Source organism: Antennarius striatus, chromosome 14 (genome assembly GCF_040054535.1).
Source record: "Antennarius striatus isolate MH-2024 chromosome 14, ASM4005453v1, whole genome shotgun sequence".
Lineage (NCBI taxonomy): Eukaryota > Metazoa > Chordata > Actinopteri > Lophiiformes > Antennariidae > Antennarius > Antennarius striatus.
Window position 1 is genome coordinate 6,934,308 of NC_090789.1, and position 21,489 is coordinate 6,955,796.

The window sequence follows — 21,489 nt, forward strand, 5'->3', positions numbered from 1 at the left end:
CATTTTGTCGGTCCTGCTGGAGGTGGAGGCTATAAATGGAAGCTGATGGAGGCCTCAGGCTTTAGGCCACAGAGATCTGTTTCCCACGAGTCTGGATGAGTGCAAAACCTGTGCTTCACGTCAGTACAAACGAATGCTTGTCAAAGTAAAGCCCTTGAAGCAAAATAACACACACACACACACAGAGGAGGAACAGTCATTTAAAAACTACTTTATTTCCAAGCCGGCTGTGAAGGAAGGTAATTATAAACTACATCCTTTTTCCAAGCTGAACAGATCAAAGCCACTGCATCAATAGAATCTGGAATGTGTTCACTCAGGATCAATAACTTATAGAAAATATCTTTTACAGCAAAGAGATAGAAATACTTATCAAAATACTGTACAGTGTTTTGCGCACAATCCTAGAACTTCCGACTTAAACTATTTGTTGACTGGAAGCAGACGTTTTCCACGTGGAGTCGATGGTTATGGTGGCTAGCGGTGGTTGAAATGAATACAAATGCGTCAGGAAAATACAAAAATATAACGTCATTACTGGAGACGACAACACTTGGAGGGGATTTTAATGGCAACACGACCACAAGCAGGACCTACAAATGTTTAATGGGGAGTGACATAAGATACACAACACTTACAAAACTGAAAACATCCACAGATTCCTGCTCGTTGCTAACACACATCCCAGTCCGATCTTGCTTAGAGATCTATTAAATATTGCTTGACCAGAGTTTTGTGAAGCAGACGCTGTTCTCTGGGTGTGGAGGTGGCAGTAATTCAGAAGTCTTCAGAGAGTCTTGAATGTCGTGGCGTGGCTGTAAATCATCCTAGACTGCATCAGAAAAAAAATGACTCCCCTCATCGAGATAGATTGCACATAAAAAGCTCTTAACAGACAGTTGCTGTATTTACAGATTAAACTGAACCTTGGCTTTAAATCCACCGACATTCATCACCGAAAATCCACTGGTCGATGATGTCATCACTTCACGGAGGGGCCTCTGCCGCTGGCGGTGGGTTTGTCATCCGGACCTCGTCGCGTTAGAGAGCGGACCGTTCTCTTGTTGGCGAGGTTTCCAGTCAGAGCGGCGTCGTGGACCTGCTTCATGTTCTCCTGGACCTCGTCTTTGGCGTGTTTCAGCAGGTCAGCCTGACCCTGAGAGGCAAAAAGTTGGAAGTACAGGGTAGGATGAAGAGATGAGGGCAGACGGGTAGAAAGAGAACAAAAAAATAGATGAGTAACTAACCAGGGGCCACAACATGCTCTGATAACTTGGGGCCTCTGGGGTTTTTGTGAGCGTACTAGTGTGTGAGCGGCTTCCCGACCTTGAGGATGGTGATGTTCCAGCTGAAACTCTCCAGCGCCCGAGTGACCTTCCGACCTTTCAGCCCCTCCTTCGTCGCCAGACTCTGCAGGTTCTCGTGAAACTCCATGGCTAGAGCCAAAAAAGAGATGAGAGGTGCGTTTCAACAGAATTCACCATCTAACATGTCTGAACGCCGATGAAAATTGATCAAACCTGTTTCATGTGCATACATGAGCAACCATCCACACGAGAGGTGGGCCTATTTTATGATAGCAGCTGTGTTTCCCGCCGTGCAAACGCAGTTCTGATCTCAGAAAGTAACTAAAAAAAAACCTGTTGGATTGGATTGAACAAACGTTTTTACAAATACTCTTTCAAAAAATAAATTTAGTGTTGTTTTTCTGAGTTAGAAAGCGAGAGAGGATCAATGTCTGTGTTCATGAATCAGAGGCCGCACATCTCGAACCCCTGCCCCCCATTTTTAAACAACTGTCACCATGAAGAGGAGGTGCACAAGAGGTGTGTGTCGTGTTTGAGGCAGCAGCTTCCTGTGGCTGTTTTGCGTTTGTTAGCACGGAGGTGACGTTAGCATTCAGCTAATAAAAAATAAAAAAAATGTCAGTAACTAAGAAGAAACTGTAAGTGAATTAAAACACAGAAGATAGATTGATGAGAGGAAGATGATGGAAGATACAGATGGGTGGGTGGGTGGGGCAATCAGGCCATTGGCTACTCAGCGTGTGTGTGCGTGTGCAATGTGTGTATCTGCCTTTCTCTGGCCACCCCAGGGCCACTGTCCCACTGTTACCATGGAAACCCGGAAGTGGGTTAACACGAGGCAAACATCACTGTGAGGCGCTGACGAGAGCCCAGACGTGCCAGACTGTGGACCACATGCACAAACATACTGAGAGGAGGCAAACGGGTCGGATGGCGACGCCGTTTCAAAATTCCTCACACACACACACACACACACACACACACACACACACACACACACACACACACACACACACCCCGTCTCTCTCTGCCACCGAGCGTCCTCAGCGATGGATGAACACCTGCACACACGTACGTTATCGCTGCTCCTCATTCATGCACACCTACAGAAGTTGCCTGAATAATAACCTTTATAGCCCCGTTGCTAGGCAACTCAAAGCCTACTTGCCGATGTAGAGGGAGTGTGTGTCTATTTTCCTGTGAAACCAAGTGAAGCCAGTGGAGAGAACATTATTTCCATGCCAATACTGGACCTGTGTGTGTGTGTGTGTGTGTGTGTGTGTGTGTGTGTGTGTGTGTGTGTGTGTGTGTGTGTGTGTGTGTGTGTGTACACACACAGATAAACACAGCACAGAAACAAGGTCCTGACCCACAAGCCAAAATAACCTCCAGGTTCAGCCAAGCAGAACACAGCAGACCTCTGTGTGAACTGGAATGATGGGAAAGAAAATGATGAGCGGTTTTGTTGTTTCTACGAGTTTGGATTGGGAGAACGGGTGTCTTTTGTCGATTCTCGCAAATCATTCGTTTTTATCTTCATCAGATCCTGATGGCCCGTCTTCCCTGAATCGTGCCATCGATTTCTTAAACAACTTTTTTCCCATTTCAGATGTGGTTTTCAAGCTGAACTGGAACACTGTCGTTCACTGGGTGTAACCGCTGTGACTTCCGTCTTCTACCATGTCGTGTGCGAAACATCTATTATCAGTGGAGTTGGATGTGGTCAGAGATGAACCAGACAGAAGAAAATGACTCGTCGCCAGAGGCCAAACGAACCCAGAATGATCTGAATTGCTAGATGTGCGTTTTTTCTTATTTGGATGAACCGTCCGCTCACTCTCTTCTCTCTCCCTGCGGCGATCCATCTCTGCCATCCATCATCCCACGGCTTTCTTCTCCCTCTATATTTCATCTCTCGGCTCTGATGTATCTTCCAGACGTCCATCTCTGCCACCACCCAGCCCATGGCTCCCTCTAAATGACCTGTTTACCTTCTCGCTGCACACACACACTCCCCCTTTCTTCAGGACTGAGATCACCTGATTGCCATCTTTACACGCAAGAAGAGCTTTATTCATAAAAAAGGCTTTCAGACTCTGCTGTAACTCTTTATCAGATGGTCATCCTGCTGTGTACGAGGCTAAGCCATCTCACGCTACTTACCAGTAGTGATACGAATAGTCACACATGGAATCAAATATCTGAGATACACCATAAAGCAGTTAAACTCGGCTGCGCTGCAAGCTGCAAAAGCAAAGGATGTGTCCCAGATCAGAGTGGAGCTGTGGCCCCAGAAAACCGACACTCAGCCAATGATCTTTAATTTCTCCCCCTTCGTGTCCTCTTATTTGTCACACTTCCCTCAAATTAGCATTTCAACATAGAAAACTCTGTGCATGCTTCAAAAGTTATTTCTGTCTTTAAATGTGGAAAGATATCTCAGTCCAGAATCTGCAGAATGGTAACGTGATCAACTTTTGCTCCATGTCAGCGACTCAAGCTTCCAGATGTCAATCATACCGTCTTCTGGGTGACAGTTGACGACTGAATCAGTAACAGGAAGTGGTGAAGGGCGTGTGTTTGCGGATGTTTTTTCTTTTCTTTTTTTTTTTGGTCACTATGACAATAAGCCAGACAACTAAAGTCAGATGACCCTCTAGGGTCTGGATGAAATAAACCAACATCTGTCAAAGACCACAGACGTGACCGAGGATGATCTGATGTGACTTGACAGGTGATTGATGATGGGGATGAGTCAATTTAAACCCACTCCACCCAAAACATAGAGATGGAAAGGAAAGGAAAGGAAAGGAAAGGAAAGGAAAGGAAAGGAAAGGAAAGGAAAGGAAAGGAAAGGAAAGGGATAAAGGACGAGGAGAGGTAGGCACTGCATCTACCATTTAGATGTGAGGAGGAAAAAGGGAAAGGAAAACAGCCGTCTGCCACACAGCTGTAGAGACTGTGTGGGGGTTTTCATTAGTGTTACATGAGCATGATCATAGCCTGCTTTCTATGCATTACACACACTCACACACACTACATACCGATTGTCTGTACATGCAGGATCCTCTTGTATGTTGCACCAGAATGCTCCATCACCGCTTTGCTAGCCTGGACCATCTGGAAGCAGGGAAACATTTATTAGCATAAAACACATACAGCTGTGGTGCAGCATAGGAAGTCATTTTTCTATCTTTTGCTCATTTGTGCATGAATCACATTATTCACACAATTATTCACAACAGGTCGGTTTATTGTCTGTGGCAAAATAACACGTATCGGCAATTAAATTATGCACACAGGGATGACAAGTAGCTTCCGCTCCTCAAACCACAGATCCTGTGCCGGTACACGCCCCTACTGTAAACACCTTCAACCAGACTCACACACACATACACACACACACACACACGCACACTCCTCATTACATAAGTCTGTTGCTTTCCTCCAGGCATCGGGATCGAGGTGCGAAATCAACTAAGCCAACGACATTCAGATGAATGTTAATGGCTTTCAATTCAGATCTGCTCAGCTAAAGACAAGAGGCATCGAATACTGCATGCGCAAACACACACACACACACACACACACACACACACACACACACACACTTGTGTGCAAAAAGACAGTAAGAGGTTTACGCAGCTGGCAATGACAAACAACCACGGTTAAATTAAAGCGTCACGGTCTTTACACCAAAGCCTTCATCATAACTTAATAAGACTAGAAACAGCTTTATTTACTCCATCACGACCTCTCTCTGAGCGTCCCCCTCCCTCACCGTCTGTCAGTCGACAGAATCCTGGGGGGGAATGTCTAAACGTGAAACCTGATACACTCCGCTTTGAGCGATGCTTCTGTTAAAGATGGATTGCAGCCGTCGGACAGGTGGCAAAAATAAGTGCGGTGCTGTTTGCAGCTGCAACCACTTGGATATTGCAAGGTGGGTTAACCACTCCACAGCACAATCAAAAGTGGAGAGTGGGGGGGAGCTCCAGTTGAGAGAGATGGGTAGATAAAATGGAAAGATGCTGGACAGATAGTCTGACAATGCATCACTCCACTCATGACAGGTAAAGCCACTCCGACTGATTTATCCCACCCTATCGACTGGTCTATGAGCCGACTCACAAATCATTTAACCGTTCTGCCCCCCACCAAATGTTTTCCCTCTCCAACTTTATCTCTTCTTATTTTTCTATTTGTTTTCCACTGAAGAGTTTTTTGTTTTTGTTTTCTCCAGCTGGATTTGCAGGAATTAAACCGATGAAATAACTTTCTCCTTGATGGAACAACGTCTGCAGCTCATTTAAAGCGAACACACACTGGATCCGGGCCGAAGTGTTGATGCGGTTTGTTCCAAATGGAATGTCATCTATTTCCTAACAAATGAGAGGTCACATCGTGATTGTGAGCATAGCAGTTAAGCAGGAAATGTTGATCTGTGTGTGTGTGCGTGTGTGTGTGTGTGTGTGTGTGTGGAGAAAGGGGGGGTCCCATTGTAAGGTCAAGCAGACAGGAGATGGCTCGGGTCGGTTGATTTGTAATCGCTGCTGCTTTTGTTTGCTCCTTTCCTTCCTTTCAGTATATTTCAGAGACGTGAGCCTTGTTCTGTCCTTTCTCTGGTGAAACACCAAAAACCATTTTACCGTCGACCCTCTTCCTCCCCCTCACCATTTCATACGAGGAGACGACCCGGCGTAGAACGTCGGGCAGGGGCCCCTGTGGCTCCAAGATGGGGTAGTGGTCGCGGAGGTCAAAGAGTAGTAAAGGCGACCCGTCTGGCCCCGACACTCTGGAGCAGAGAGCTAGCACACACTGCATGAGGTTAGCGACCACCGACACCCCGCACAGCTCCTTGAACAGCGCCACAGAGTTCTGTTTGACAAAAGAAACAGAAAAGCTTCAACAACGACAAAATAAAAGGTTCAGATTCCTGTTTGACTTCCTGATTCGAATGGAAAACAGAAGAGAGAATGTCAAAATGAATTAAACATAACATCTGTCACATTGCTTCCCTGCTCTGTCTCCCCCTAGATTTGCTTTCACACACACGCACACACACACACACACACACAAAATAATGAAAAGCCACCCCACCAAGAGCTATTTGTCTTTCCCTTTGACTATTGATTTGCTCTCCTGCAGCTCTCTGCTGCAGCTGTAAATCTGCAGTGTTTCAGATTGAAATGAAACAGATGAAGAGAAGTAGATGTCAACGGTCTCATTCAATCGATTAAACAAACTGTTGCCGTGGCGTTGATCCCGGAGACACGAGCAACCGGGGACTAAACCTCCACCTGGTTTCTAAAGGTTAGATCAGCTCTAAACAGTTTCAGAGAGTTCATTCTTCTTTTTGTTCAATGCTTCGATAATGATCAAGAAAACGTGTCTTTAAGGTGTCTAAGTTCAGATTTACTTCCTCCTGGTGAAATAATTTCAGTTCATTGATTCATTACCAGTCTCGATTAAGTCATCCATGTTTAGAATCTGTTTTGCTGAGTTGTAAGAATTACAGTTCATTAATTTTTAGTCAGCGGACTAATCTTGTTTTTAATCTGATAATTATGATCGTGTACTCAAACTGTGTTAAATTATTCAAGTATTTAGAAATGGTCATCGTTAAATCAAAGCAGAGAAAATATCTTTAATATGAGCTAAAGGATGTAAAAATAAATGTTTTAAAAAAGAAGAGATATAAGAAATCTTCAATCTTCCACACCTGCATGTTTTCTCTCAGGTCAGTGGCTTCTCTCAACACGGGAGCCGCCGTCTTGAAAACATCATCCACGGCCCGGACCCCCAGGTCCCTCAGAGCCGTGTAGTCCCTGCCCTTGCGGGCCTTTCGGACGGACAGCCCTCTCTTGTGAGGCTTTCCCCCACCTCTCCGATTGGTGAGGGCCACGTGGACGAACAGCTTGGCGTAGGGAAGTTCCTCCCCTGTCAAAGACTGCAGTGGTACGTGTCGGTACCCCGGCTGAAGACACTCCAGAGGAATCGTGTACTGGCCTGTGGAGGGAGACGGATCACGTTTCATTTCAGCGTCTTTTAGAGAAATCTGAAACTTTTACAAAGTCAAACTACAAAATCTGTGATAAGTTTTCCGACCTCTGACCCTGACACCGACCTATGAACTCATCTCCTATGAAGTCATCATCCAGCACCACGAAGCGAACCATGGCGAGCTCCGGCAGGTTGATCTGAAACTCGAAGCTCTCGTCGAAGACGGGGTTGTCCCCGTTCTCGGTCACCGTCCTGGTGCGCCGCTCCGTGCAGTCGGCTGGGATACCGTGGATCTCAACATACACGTAGGGGTCCACCACATCTCCTTTGGCCCCCGACCCCCTCGGCTTTGGCAGGTTTTGGCCGCTAATCACCTGGAAGAAATATCAATAAACTGTAAGTCACTCAATGTTGGTTTTTAAAAATATCCATTTAGAGAATTACTGCAGTAAAGGACTTCTGTCTTGTTCTTTGTAGCTTAACTTTATCAGTTATGGCCATTGTTCTCTCCTGACATATTGCTGATAATAAACCAACTTTAGCCATACTATAAAAACAACTTTATTTGGAGGTAAAACTGAAAAGCACTATCTTGATTGTCCCTTTTAAAATAATTTGGGTCAACCCAACTTCTTTTTAGCTAGAGAGCAATAGACAAGCTACGGATGAAGACCAGAAACATAATCGAATTGTTTTTTTTAAGGTCCAGAGTGGAGGAGTTAGTGGCATCTATTGGTGAGGCTGCAGACTGCGACCAACTGAACGCCCTTTGCCTCCCCCCTTGGTGCACTTGGAATAGTCTAAGTGAACCAGAGAACCAATAGCAGCCCTCTAAAGCACCAGCTGGGTTCATTCTGGGTTCCAAAAGAAACATGGCAGACTCCAAGAAAAGGAACACTCCCCATAAGGTTATGAAAGGCTCATTTTAGAACACAATGCTGCTCTGCCACTAGATCCCTCTAAATCCTACACGCTGGAGGTATTTCTTGTGGTCTACACATTCATCTAATACACCTTCACGTGGAGCAGCTGTGGAGACACACCAGGCACCGTGTCTCTGGTGTCGGCGCTGAAATAAGACACCTCCTGGCGCATGATGGCTGGCCGCAGGACATAACCGCAGCTCCCATTCTGACTGAACCACGCTGTGTTCAAATCCATCATCAGTCCTGCAGTCTGGAAATTCATAGACACAATCTGGCAACCGCACTTCCACAGGTCCTGAGGGTTCATGTTGCTGGAGTCAATACGCATCGGATTGGGGTACACCCTCGACAGGAAGTGCTTGTTGTGGTTGACGAAGTCGCCGGGGTTCTCGCTAGCGAGACGTAAGGCCAGAGGTTCGTTAAAGGAACAGATTTCCCAGGATTTTTGTTTTTCGGATGAGTTTGGAAAGTCGATGAAGCGGACCGAGCGGCAGAGAGCGACCAGGTCAGACAGCTCCTTCAGAAGTCGGAAACGTTTGGGAGGAGGAGGGAGAGAATTTGACTGACTGACGGATGTCAACGAGACATTTTTTTGCGCTGCTTCCTTATCGTTTTCTCCAGAAGTTGCGCCACCACTGTTGGCGGCTTTCAACCTTTGACACATCTCCGCCCCTTCATCTTCCTCGCTTACTTCCCCGTCTTCCCCATCACAATCTGGCCCCAGCTTTTTACCCTTCAGTAGAATTCTATGTTTTAGGGCATGGGGCGATGGCAGATATGACTCCCCTTCCTCTGGGGTACTTGTGTATAACCTGTCCCCCAGTGTCCCCACCAGATGTTGGAGCATCACTTTCTGCTGATGTTGTGAACAGTGGTTTTCAATACATACAAGTAAAGGATAGTCTGATGCCACAAATGCAAACTTTCCAATTGCCTCCAACACAGAGCGCAAAGGCAGTGGTGGGGATGAACTGTGTCCGGTGCACACAATGGGCTCCTCCTCAGGGCCGTCGCAAACATCCACCTCAACGCATCGACAACCCATCCTCAGGGCACGGATGTAGCCCGAAATGTCAGCCGGACCTCGGAACTGGTCCTCGATGAGGTAGGTGTTGTGGGAGGAGTTGATGTAGTAGTGGGACAAAGGCTGAGACATGTCCTGGCAGACGGAGTGGTGCTCCCCGTCAAACAGATGGCACTCTGGCGAAGTGAGGTAGCTGGTGAAGCCGTCCAGCGATAGGTACCCCTGCTGCTGGCCTTCCTCAGACGGCTCGTGGGACCGGATGAGCTTCAGGCTGGTCTCCTCGCTCACCTTGGAGGACACGGCGAGAAAAAGGAATTAAGAGATGAAGCCCAAAATTAGACAGCTGAGATTCATTTCCACTACTCACGTGAGCCATGCCTTGCTCAGCCTCAAGAAACCTCATCAGATCTTTGGTGTCCAGGAACTCCTTGTTACTAGAGAACTGCACCAACAGGAAGTAGATCTCTGGACGTGTGCAAAAGTGATGAAAAACCTCGATGAACTCTTCCTTGGTGACGCGCTCGTTTCTGATCGCCGGTCTTTTGCCATCGCTGTGATCTTTAAATCCAGATCCCTCGTCGAGAGCGAGACCGCACAACCTCTCCCTGACTCTTTGAAGCTCCCGGAACCTCTGCTCCACTTTGCCGCTGCTCACCCCCGGGTTGACTCTCTGGATCAACTTAATAGCCAACTGTAAGCGGATCCCTTCTTCGACGTCTTCAAGTCTGTCCGATTCGGCGGCGGACGAGAACAACTGCTCCAACCAGACGAGACGGAGACTGTCGTGACTGCTAGCCAGCATGTCCAGGGCGTGTTTCCCATACTGCATCAGATACCTGGGGGTCGGGGGTGGGGGTTATGAGTAAAAGGCAGCAGCATTAAAATCAGTTCAAAGTGAAATCCCGGCCATTCACTGCAGCCCTCAAAGGACTGTACAAACAGACGGCTCACTAGGATGTCATTACTCTCCAGAATTTACAAACGGTACTCTCTATAAATTTATATGTCACTCAGGGCAATGTCTTATATCTTGACTCAGTTGTTTGCATGAAGTGTGGTCGTATTTGTTCCTCCCACAGGGTAATCTTCACATGTTTTCAACCTAAAAAGCTGGTTAATTAAACTTAGAATTTTCTTAAACTCAAAATTAAACCAAACAGACGACCTAAGGTGTGTTGGTAACATCAAATATGTAACAGACAGGAAGACATGGAACTTTGTCAGTATGCCTCCAACAGATCTCATTAACTAATGTGGATATAATTCAGTCTAATTTGAATATTCTTGTTTTAAACTTAGTAAGGACACAACACAGAACTGGAGTGTGATGTTTTTCCACAACCAAAGGTTTCAAACGTTCTTTGCTGTGTCGTACCTTAGGCCGGTCACCCAAATGTTGGCCACCTCAGCAGAATTAGCCACCAGATCCAGGCTTTCGTACATCTCACCATAGATGATGGAGAACGCACAGTCTTCTGAAATCTGCTCATAAACTCCACTGGTGCGGAAATTTTCTGTGTTACGACCTGTTCGTACCTAAAATATGGGAGCATGAGAACTTAAATGAGATACCAAAAAAACCACACAAAAAAAAAACAAATGCTTTGAAAAAATAAATGCTGATATTTGAAGGATCGGTTTTAAACGGATTTTTCTGACCTCTCGTATGGAGGCGAGAGCGATCCGGGCTTTGTCTGACTCCTTCTTGGACGGCTCCCAACACAGAGCCTGGAGGCCTGTGTCTAACAGGTAGTAACGCTGGTAAATACGTGAGTTCGTTCGGATTTTCTTCAACTCACTCCCCTCAACCTGGAAGCCAGAAAAGAATGGAAATCATGACTTTCGATGCAGACTCTGTTCTGTTCTCTGCTCTGTTATGCGTCTGACCGGCTCTGAAGCCCGTTACCGAACAAAAAACTCCAAAAACATTTCATGCAAAGGTATTTTACGTAAAGGGTCACAGCTGCTGACCCACCATGGAGTGGATACAGTCTGCAGCGCTGCTGATCTTCTTCTCTGTTAGGCTGCTGCTGAAGGACACAGTTTTTTTCCTGTCGCGACCGGCACGTGACCCATCCTGATGAGAAAGGAGGAAGGCGGTGATGAAAGGATGACATGTATTAATATAAGAGTCGAAAAAAGAGACAGAAGCACAGTGATTCTCTTTGAGGACAATTCTTTGCTCAGGCATGACAAACATTTTTCTATTCCGGAATGGATCTGAAAGGATTAAAAGGCATAGCAGCTTATGTAACCATACATGAACTCAGATTATTTGGTCTAAAGCCTCCTCAGCCCAATCTGTTATTGTTTTTCCCGATGCTGAAAGCCTTAGCTCGCCCTTGGCCTCTGCAATTACACCATTAATCATACCTGAATGGACAGAGGCAGCCGGCTGCAGCATTCTAATTCTGCTCCTCCACAATGACACCAGCAGACCCAATCAGTTTATCTAAGCTCACCATTACAGCCCATCCATCTGATCTATTGACTGATCGGATGTCACCCCCACAGAGATCCTTACACTAACAGATAAAAAGCAGGTACGTAGGCAAAGCTATTTGATTATGGACGTCTTAGAGTCTGGACAAATTTAATCAAAGACTTCACTAAAGCTAATTTAAAGCAGGATAAGCAGGATGACATAATTGTACTAAGTACTCGAATTATTCCTGACTGGGGGCTGATACTAACAATTACCTTATTGACAATTAATCATTTGTTTTCTGAATTGATTGATCTAGAAATTATCAGATCAAATATTGTCCTCAAATATTTCCTCAAATAAAGAAAAGACATTAAATACAATCCTCCCCACCATTTAGAATCCATGACCAGGACACATTTTCTTTCTTTCTTTTTTTTTTTGCTTAAAACCAGCTAAACTACATAATAGGTTGATCAGAATCTTTATAATGACATGGGATGTGTGCAATTTTAATCAGTGGCAGATTAATTAAAAGCATTTCATCCATGCATAAGTAAACCCCGGGTTGTTAATGAGAAGAAAGGAGGGAACACTTCATCTGAAAGAAGCGTTGATATGAAAGGGAAAAACAAAGCATGGAAAAGAAAAAAGGACTTCAGACGTGTCTCATCGAAAGAATATGAATGAACATGTGATAGAAGGGAAGCATAATTTACAGTGGATGAAAAGGTTTTCCTCAGAGGGTGTGTGTGTGTGTGTGTGTGTGTTTGTGTGTGTGTGTGTGTGTGTGTGTGTGTGTGTTTCTGGGAGGAAGGGGGCGCAGAATCATCACAAATCCTCAAAATTGGCTCATTAGGAGGAAGAGGTGTTTCCAATGGTGACAAGTTTTTCTGAGCCGCTGTGGTCAGGGAGGGAGGGAGACAAGGCACTAAAAATACCCCTGGTGCCTGGGGGTATGGCAGAAGGAGTGAAAGGGGGGTGTTGATGGCCGTTCCTTTAAGAGCCCCCTTTAATTGTTCATCTGAAAACGGCTGAAATAAAACGGAAGAACAGATTCAAGCTGACAGTTAATTTTAGCTTCTAAAAACCAGCTGGGTGGCAGACAAAAATAAAACGTTGACTTGTTGTTGAGGTAATTGATTTTCTGTTCTCGTTACAAATTTTTCTCTCCCCTCAGAGACGCCTTCCAAATCTAACTTTGCTTTAAAACAAGAATACACAATTTATACCTGAGAGGTGAATCTGCAGAGAAAATCTTCTTATAGCTAATTATTAATGCATGAGATGTTGGCCGGAAACGCAAGCTGTAAAGTGAAACTGCAACTAAATCAACTCACAACTTAATTGCGGTACTGGTGGAACAGGTGGGTGGTTTTTCCCAGCATGCATTGAGGTGATGCGTTCTGAGTATTCCTTGTTGTGCAGTGGTTTCCATAGAACATGCTTACTGTCGTGTGCTGACCTTTTGCAGCGTGGGTTGATTCAGTCACACGTGTTGGTGACGTCCCCCCTTCAACCCCAAGTGGATTCACATCATCTAATAATGTGCATTCTGACATTTTATTTGTTATATATTCATCATGGGATGAACACGGAACATGTGACCCGTGGTGATGAGAATTCCAGCGACAATCTTGCAGCCATGCAGCAATGAAAGCACGTTACGGGTAGCTAGAGAACACCAAGAGCATCATCAGTCACGTCGATGACAGTATGAGGAGTGGGGGGTGGGGGGAGCTGAGGCAAACCAGAGGGACATCTTTGGGGCAGCGCTAATTGATAGTAACATTACTGTGCTACCTTCAGGACTGCTAGATGCAACACTCGGCTCCTTTGGAGGCTTAAAAGAAATCGATACTTAATGCAGCAAGTGTTAGTCCCTTTGGATGAATTAAATGAATATAGTGTAGGTAAAGCCACATGCATTAAGTCACCAAGTAGGTGATTGGATGGGCTGGCTACTGCCGGCCTCAACGGGATCCCAAAACTTCTTCACCAAGTCAGAATAAGACTCAGAGCCAAAACCTAACACTTAAATCTTAAATCACACAGAGGCATGCAGCCTCACACAGAAGCATTCGGTGGCCTCTCATCAGTAACCCCCCCCCCCCGTCCTCTTTCCTTTTGTGCTGCTTGGTGACAGGTAGCGGAGATTAATGTTGGTCTCAATCTATATCTCTCCCTGTGTGTGCGGTATTAGCAGTAATGGTCCCTCTGAGGCTGAATCAGCACCAACAGCTGCTCACATGCTTCCAACTTAGAAAAGTCCACATAAATAACAGCATCCCCACAGATGTTCACGCACCACAAACACTAAGAAACATGTCATCCTTGATTAGACAAGCATCAGATTAGAACTCATACCGCGGCAATGGATGGTTTCCTTTACAATCTAATCAAAGACGGTACGGTTCGGGCGGCGTTTGACGCAGGGGGATGCAACAGCGTTGTTCAAGTGGCCTGTTCAGCAATTTGGATTCAGTTATGTCTCGTGTGAAGGTTGTCATGCACATACGTGTCTGTCAGACGGCAACATGCATTACTGATAGAGAGGGGATTTCAAGCACAAAGCCACACAATACTAATGTTACTGTAGTATTTGATAATCCATGAATAATCCCAGCAAGTTAAAACTAAGAGAGATGGAAGGAAGGTTAATTAAATGTGAATCTATTGATTTAAATTAAAAAAAAGAATCTTGAATAAACTATAAACACACTCCATGACACGCCCACATGTAAAGAAGTTTGGCCTCCATTTACTGGTGACATCCCATTTTACTTCATTTCTGTTAAGGTACGCTGCACGAGTGATATCTTCGTCAAACAGGCCCTATTTTTTTTTTTTTTTTGTCACAGAGGGTGAGATGAGTCTCCAAAACCACCACTGCGCTTCAAAACAGGAAGCTGCTGTCAGCCAGTCACCGAGTGTTTTCCTGCAGCTCCACTTACAGCCGAGTGAAGTGACAACAAAGAGAAGAGAGAAAGAAAGAAAGCCAGACAGAAAGAGAGGATTCCTGATCCAGTAGTGATGAGTAAATGTGAAAGTCACTGCAGTGTGACACCTCATTTTGAACCATTTATTATTATCATGTTCACGTGTGTGAGTTCAACAGCAGGAAATCACTGGGACCCCTTCAAACCGGGTCATATTTGTATACCTTATTGGATATTCAAGGTCACGCTGCATCCACCTGCTAAAAACCTGAATGCTGGAAAAACTGATCGATGTATTCCTATGATAAATAAATGAATGAACTTATAATGTAGCATTTCTAGTGATGCTAACATGTACGTATGTATGATCTAGGTTAAAAAGGGGCACCAAAAGTTATTTAGGCATCTTTTTTCTACGGAGCCTTAAACTATGAAGCCTTATATCCAGTATTCATTTAACTCATAGCTCTGTTTTTGGTTTTGGAAAACTTATTGCTCTTCAACTGTGAAATAAATTGTTAACGCAACCCTGAAATAATTAATATTTGAGCTGTAAAAATGATATAATGTTTAAGAAATATTTCACAGTCAGAAGATCATTCGCTTGTCTGTTAATCACTAGAAGTGACCACATTCATATGAAGTGGATATTTAAAAAATATTGGTGATGACTATATCTGTAGTTAAATAACCCTGAAATTTCTAAATATTACACAACTGGAACTGCTATATGGGGGGGGGGGTGACAGAACAGATTGGATGCAAAAGATGATCTGCAATCTCAAGCTGGAACTTGAGAAAATGACCGAGAATATCAAAAGTAGAATAATAAATAAAGAAGCACTTTGGCAGATGACAGTCTGTCTCCATGCGTACCGATACAAAGCCCGCTCTGTATTTATCTGCAGGTAGCGGCATGCCTTGTGCTTTCCTTAGCCTGCTCATAAGAACACATGGCCTTCTGGAGGACAGCGTCTCTGGAAGACCATTAAAGATTGAATACAACAGTTCAGGGTCAGCATCAAGGAAGCTGGAGGTCATCAGTGGGTTTTGGGTTGAGCCGCTAATTAAGACAGAAAACATGATGGTTGTTCATCAAAATAAAAAACGTGAAAACTAGAGGTGAAGCCAGACTCTCTTTCCTGTGACCTTGCATGCTGTGAAGGCCACAGATGATGGATGACTAATGGAATTGTTTATTCTAGGGCCTCTTACCCTGGAGTTCAATACCACCAGGAGGTGGGTTGGGAGGTGGTGTACTGGGAAGATCATGAATGGAATATGCAAAAAAAAAAGTCTTTAAGTCATACATGATTATCCTTTTAGGGGTGATTAAGGTATCTCTAAATCTGATAATAATTACCGTCATTATTTTCTTTTATTTTGCATAGATTACCACATGAAAGTTAATGAAATTTCACTGAATGGCCAGGCATACGGCAAGAAAGAAACCAAAATTCTTTTTTGTCCTTATTTGTGTAGTGAATCTGATTGACTTTGTATATTTTTCAACCGCGCCTAAACTTGACTGATTTTTGTAAAGACAAGTAGAGGCATTCAAATTTAGAGAAAATCGGGATAGACTGTTGGAAATTATTTTTAAAAATTTAACTTTTCCAGAACACTGAGCGCGTCCATTTTGATGGCACGTGTCTTGCTGAAATTGGGATTGTGATTTAATTTAGTTAAAAGGGACTGTTGGGTCTTGGCAACACTGAAGGTCCCTCTAGTTTATGTGCACTCATTTCATTTCAGGTCGGTGTTAGACTGTTCTGTGTTTTGCTGTCATTTACGATCACTCTGTCTTTATTTCCATCCTGTGGGGAGGGGCTCGGGGTCACGCCTCCATCCATACTCGAAGGGTCAGAGGACAGAGGGGTGAAGACAAGCTGATTAGTTGGCAGCTTGTATGAAATGTCTTGTTTGTTCCTCTGATATGTTTGACATTTGTGTGGCTCTTGTGCTTAGAGGGAGTTGATTAATTTGTTAGTCAGATCCAAGACTTTCTTTAAAATTTATTTTGCACTGCCATGGTGCATCACACAACTGTATCCAGATACAAATCATGATTTGAGATCATTAATGGGCATTAAAATGACTTTACTGTGTCTATAAAGGTAAGAAGTGTTATCCTGCTACTAGAATTTGTTTCCAGGCTCAATGAAACGGGTAGTTTGAAGATTCTGAATAAAGCTACATGTCAGGACGGATTCACTGTAGCTCTGCTCTGATTGCAATGATAAAACAATTTATGATCTCCTTACAGTAAGAAAAAAATGGAATGCACTCATGGGCTCAACCATTGCTTCTGTCAGAAGCAATGGATGATGGAAATTGCCCAAAGGGCTCCAAGGCAAGAAAAGTGTATTCCTATGGCTGAGGGTTTTAGTATCAGCACTGTCAGCAGAGATATGTGTGTGTAGAGGTGTGTTTCCTGGTTTATTATTAAGATAATAAAACAGGAAATATGTTTGTGTGTTTGTAGACATGTCACAATCTTGGAAATTTTAATATGAACATTTTTCAGGACTAAACAACCAATACACAAACTAAAAAAATTATAAAGGGATAGTTAGTCTCCACCCTGTTTCGGGTGTCTCATACATCATCATCTATGAATCACAGGCTCGTAATAATCTACCTGCCTCTCTACGAGTGTTGGGTGTGGATTATGTGTCCTAGGGTAAAATGAGCCAAAGTACAGCGTTTTGCATTCATGCCATTCCATCTGCAGCACACTTTATAGGAATGATGCATTAAAGAAATATGGTGAGCATTCACAGCGACTTAACTGCTCAGTTTGACAGCTCAGACCTCGTGGCACGTCGAGCGGCAGATGCTCTTTTATGCCTCAAACCTTTGAAGATCTGTGTACTGTCAGGCACACATATACACACAATTTAAAACACACCGTGAGAAATTAAACGTGGTGGACTTAAAAAGATCACCTTAGACAGCAAACCGTTAATGCAGCTGACAAACAGCATAGATGTGTTTACTGCCAGAGCGAGGAACAGAACAGGTGGTTACAACGTTTTCACACAACAGGCATTATATGTGTGTGTGTATGTATAGCTTACATGTGTCGCTTGGGATATATTATAAATGCATAGCATGTACTTTATATGTAGAGAGAGTCAGTTAACACCCAGTGACAGAATTCGTGCCTCAGTTTCAGTGAACGCATCCTTTGAAGGTTGCATCTAAAGACTGAATGCATCACAGGACCGGCAAAGAGACTTGGCAATTTGAAGGCTCTTTAAAATCTGACCATTTAAACGCATTTGTATTTTGCTTTATTTTATGTTATTATTACCCTAACTAAATTAAAAAATAAATGTCTTTATCTTCCTCAAGGACTAAGTTATAGGAGTAAAGTTTACCGTACACAGACTGATTTGAATTCAAAACGCATCACTCGAATAGTGAGTGGTGCTTAAGAGTAGACATCGGGGCTATATGTACATATTTTAATGTGATATTATGTTTTTATTTGGATTTATTGTACAGCAACATGACATTGTGTGCTTTTAAGGGTTTCTTAAATGCCCTCCAATTGCGATTACAGATCGAAATTTAATAAATAAGGACTCGTGAACAATTCAACTTACAAACAACCTCTCAGAACCAAATCTGTTCGTATGTTGAGGACCAAAATGCTAATTTAGGTTAAGCTGCTAATTTGAATAGCAGGAGGTGCTCAGGCCTGTTCTGAAGTAAATATCTCAACTTCTCCGCTGTGTGTTAGCGCCTCAGGCTAATCCTGTTTCGTCAGGCTAAAACACACACAGACATCTCCAAAGCACAAATAAACTCGTGAATGCATATTTGCTATCTTTACAGAGAGTCAGATAAGAAGTTAGCTACCACTGTCATTCATATCTGTCATGGCGATACGACACTGGAGCCAAAAGGCTATCTCAGCTTTGCATAATAACTGGAAACAGCTACACACACATTCTACAGTTCAGTTCCAACTAGATAGACGTGTTAATTAGTGAACTTCACAATCTTTAGCGATCAGATTTTGATTCATTTTGATCCTGCAAGCTATCTTTAAGTCTTGGTTTATGGACAGGGTTACATACCAGGAGTCACCTGAAGGCCCTGGAATTCCTGCAGATAATATATCAAGACAGCCTAAGGTACATGGTTTTGGATACATGCCACAGACAAGATGTCCAACTTTAATCCTCCTTACGATAAGCTTTAGAGAAAATTAAAAAATTTAAAAAAATCAATAAAAGAATGTAGATAACTCAAAAGGTAAAAAAAGTAATTGATAACGTGTTTAAAACTGGCATGAAAAAATTGGACAGAAGATATTTGCTGTACAGCAATGTGTTTGTTTGTTTGTGTGTGTGCATTTGTGTGTGCAAGTGCAGTAGACTAAAACAGTAGACTATCTGACAGTTATCTACATCAAGATGAACTTGAAACAGACACAATGAGTTGGAGCCTCACTTTGCATCTCAGTCAGACCACAGCATGAACAACACACTGATTGAATACAAATAAGGGTACACTTATGACCTTATCTGAGGAGAAAAGAGGAACAAACTGGACATCAATCGACCAACTTCCATTAAAACCAAACCGGAATGTCACGTTTCCCGTTTATCTGCCTGCATTCCACCCAGACGCCTACGGTGTGCAATCCACACTTTATCAAACAGCAATCCACGCTGCTGCGTCGACAGATAGGTTCATAACTCCTTGATTCCTGGGCTGAACTCCATCCATCCTCACCTCAGCTGCTTCAAACACAAGCACAGTTTGTGGATCATTGCATTAGATGTGCCCAGTGAACATACAAACAGATGGGAGCACACACTCAGGCCATACACGGGCGAAGTTTTACCCACTAGATATTAACGCATCCATCATGGTGATTGCATGCAGAGCTAAAAGATCTTTAACACCTTTTCAGACACAGCATGAAGAGCCTGAACCTCACTGATGCAAACTGGGTTTTTTTTTTAAACTCTCAGTGTCAGCCTGGCAGCACTTTGAAAACCCAGCAGAAGACAGACAAGAGCAGGCCTGTGTGTGGGCAAGGAGGTATGTGTATTCTAGCGAGAGAGCAAGAGGGACATCACCTCGCCAACTGCTCTTGACTTAATAGGAATATTGCAACATGAACTGTGCCAGGAAATTGGCCAACTGGCCGGTTTCCTGTCTTGTTGAGTGTGAGCCAATCACGTGCGGATGAAGCTCAGGTTCATACAGTATAATCGTGTCTTTGCAAGCAGCAACTAGAGATCAATTCGTGGCCTCCCACACGGCCTGAGGCTGAAACCGGGAACAGAAAGTCAGCAGATAAGATATAAATAAGATTTAGAACCAAAAAAACCCATCATATACTCTGAGATGTCGTGTCTGCATCACAAGGTTTACACATATTAGATTAATGTAAACTCACTGTAAGCAGTTGGAGTAACTGGACAAGGTTATTCATGAGCGTCCCAGAGGACACAGTGAATTCAATTTCTTATTGTGAGCCGACAGCAAGTGGTTTCTCTCCTTAGTTCCACCCTTTCCACAGCTGATAGAGTGCAAATAGGAGACATAACCAGCTGCAGTTTTGTGGTATGAGCCTGCACATATCCATAACACATGTCCTGGAGAGCGAGGCAGTGGGCTTCTATGCTGGTTTAGAATCCTGCACGGTCACGGCTGAGGCTTTTAATGCTTTAGAGACCCATCCTCCAGGCCCTGGCCGGCTCCTTTGAGCACAGGCTGCTTCTGCTCATCAAATTTCAACGCTTCTGTGACTGATTATTCTGCTTCGACACTAAGGTCATCATGTATATGCAGCATGTGCATCATTCAGCACTGATCTTGTGGTTTGACTGTATTAATGTTCAGTGGCATCATCATAACATTCCAGCAGAAGCTTGATCATCACAAGCTCCTTCTGAGGTGCTGACATGAAGCACATTTTAAAGCCTGTTTTATCACCTTATTAGAAGTAATAAAAAGCAACAGTTTGCATGGATTGGTTATGCTAAGGTCTGCACTGGATTCTGTTGATGGTCGTTTACATGCATACCTTGATCAGACTGCTACGACGGGGAATCGCTTGAGAGGCTGCGTCCGAACCCGCGTTCTCCCGCGTCGGGGACTCACAGCTGGATTGGTTTTGCACCCTCCTGGCGCTCCCTGACCCGCTGCATTTACCGTTTGACAGCGGGTCCCCCCGGTGCATCTCCACACTCACTTCGGCTCCTGACGACGCTTTCCAGCCAGTAACAGATGGACCGACGGCGTTCTTCTTCTTCTCACCAAATTCAGCCATGGTGACACTTGTGATTCCTCAGTTCTGTTGGAAGCAGCTGCGCCCCGAACGCAACAGCGCTGCCCGCGGACAGGGACGGGCCATCGAACCGTGCGTCAGGGAGCAGACGAACCTGAACTTCTCTCTTCTGGTGTCTCACACATACACTCACACCGAAGGAGTTGGGGGGGGGGTGGATGGGGCTGAACGACACACCTCCCGACCCTCCGCGATTATTTCCTTAAGACAGCTGGTTGGTTGTGCGCTTGCGTTCAGGAAACAGACGTTCGGAGCGCGTCGTCTTCATCCCCCCCTCCCCACCCGGCCGTCACAGCATCTTAAAATCTTCACACTGTGACACACAGTCGATCATCATAGTGGGATTTTTTTACACGTAAACCTGCTGTGGGTTCATATTTTATGCGTGCAAGTAAAGAAAATCACATCTGTCGCGCTTACCTGTGTGGTGGAGTTTTTGTGTTACCAGATCGGGAAATATTTTGACAGCTCGATCATATTTATGAGTGTGTGTGTTGTTGTTTTTTACCTCTTAGAATTGCAAATGGGTTTATTTAAGCTTTCATTCTG

At 44.2% G+C, this 21,489-nt stretch overlaps 1 protein-coding gene across 2 annotated transcripts; it reads right to left on the bottom strand.

The window, feature by feature from the left end:
• Positions 1-176: 176 nt before the first annotated feature.
• LOC137607642 (inactive phospholipase C-like protein 2) lies at positions 177-21,061 on the bottom strand. 2 transcript variants are annotated; one of them, XR_011038012.1, is made up of 13 exons: positions 20,677-21,061; positions 11,236-11,337; positions 10,920-11,069; positions 10,636-10,796; positions 9,628-10,096; positions 8,325-9,548; positions 7,435-7,684; positions 7,030-7,316; positions 5,982-6,185; positions 4,352-4,427; positions 1,327-1,436; positions 927-1,156; positions 177-832 (listed from the first exon to the last, which is right to left on the bottom strand). XR_011038012.1 is itself a non-coding variant. In XM_068333545.1 (12 exons), exons 1-12 carry the CDS (start codon positions 20,920-20,922, stop codon positions 983-985), a joined length of 3,453 nt encoding a protein of 1,150 aa, XP_068189646.1. In that variant the 5' UTR covers positions 20,923-21,061; the 3' UTR covers positions 177-982. The 2 variants fall into 2 exon arrangements, 1 of the variants encoding a protein (XP_068189646.1); XM_068333545.1 differs by having other exon boundaries at positions 177-1,156.
• Positions 21,062-21,489: the final 428 nt, after the last annotated feature.

What these genes read in the sequence shown, in the direction of transcription:
- LOC137607642 (XM_068333545.1), bottom strand. Translation starts at nt 20,922, where the DNA reads ATGGCTGAATTTGGTGAGAAGAAGAAGAACGCCGTCGGTCCATCTGTT. An exon ending in TCGTCTCCTCGTATGAAATG is followed by an intron (nt 4,428 to 5,981) that starts GTGAGGGGGAGG and finishes CCCTGCTTCCAG; the next exon opens with ATGGTCCAGGCTAGCAAAGC. An exon ending in GGAACATCACCATCCTCAAG is followed by an intron (nt 1,157 to 1,326) that starts GTCGGGAAGCCG and finishes TTTGCCTCTCAG; the next exon opens with GGTCAGGCTGACCTGCTGAA.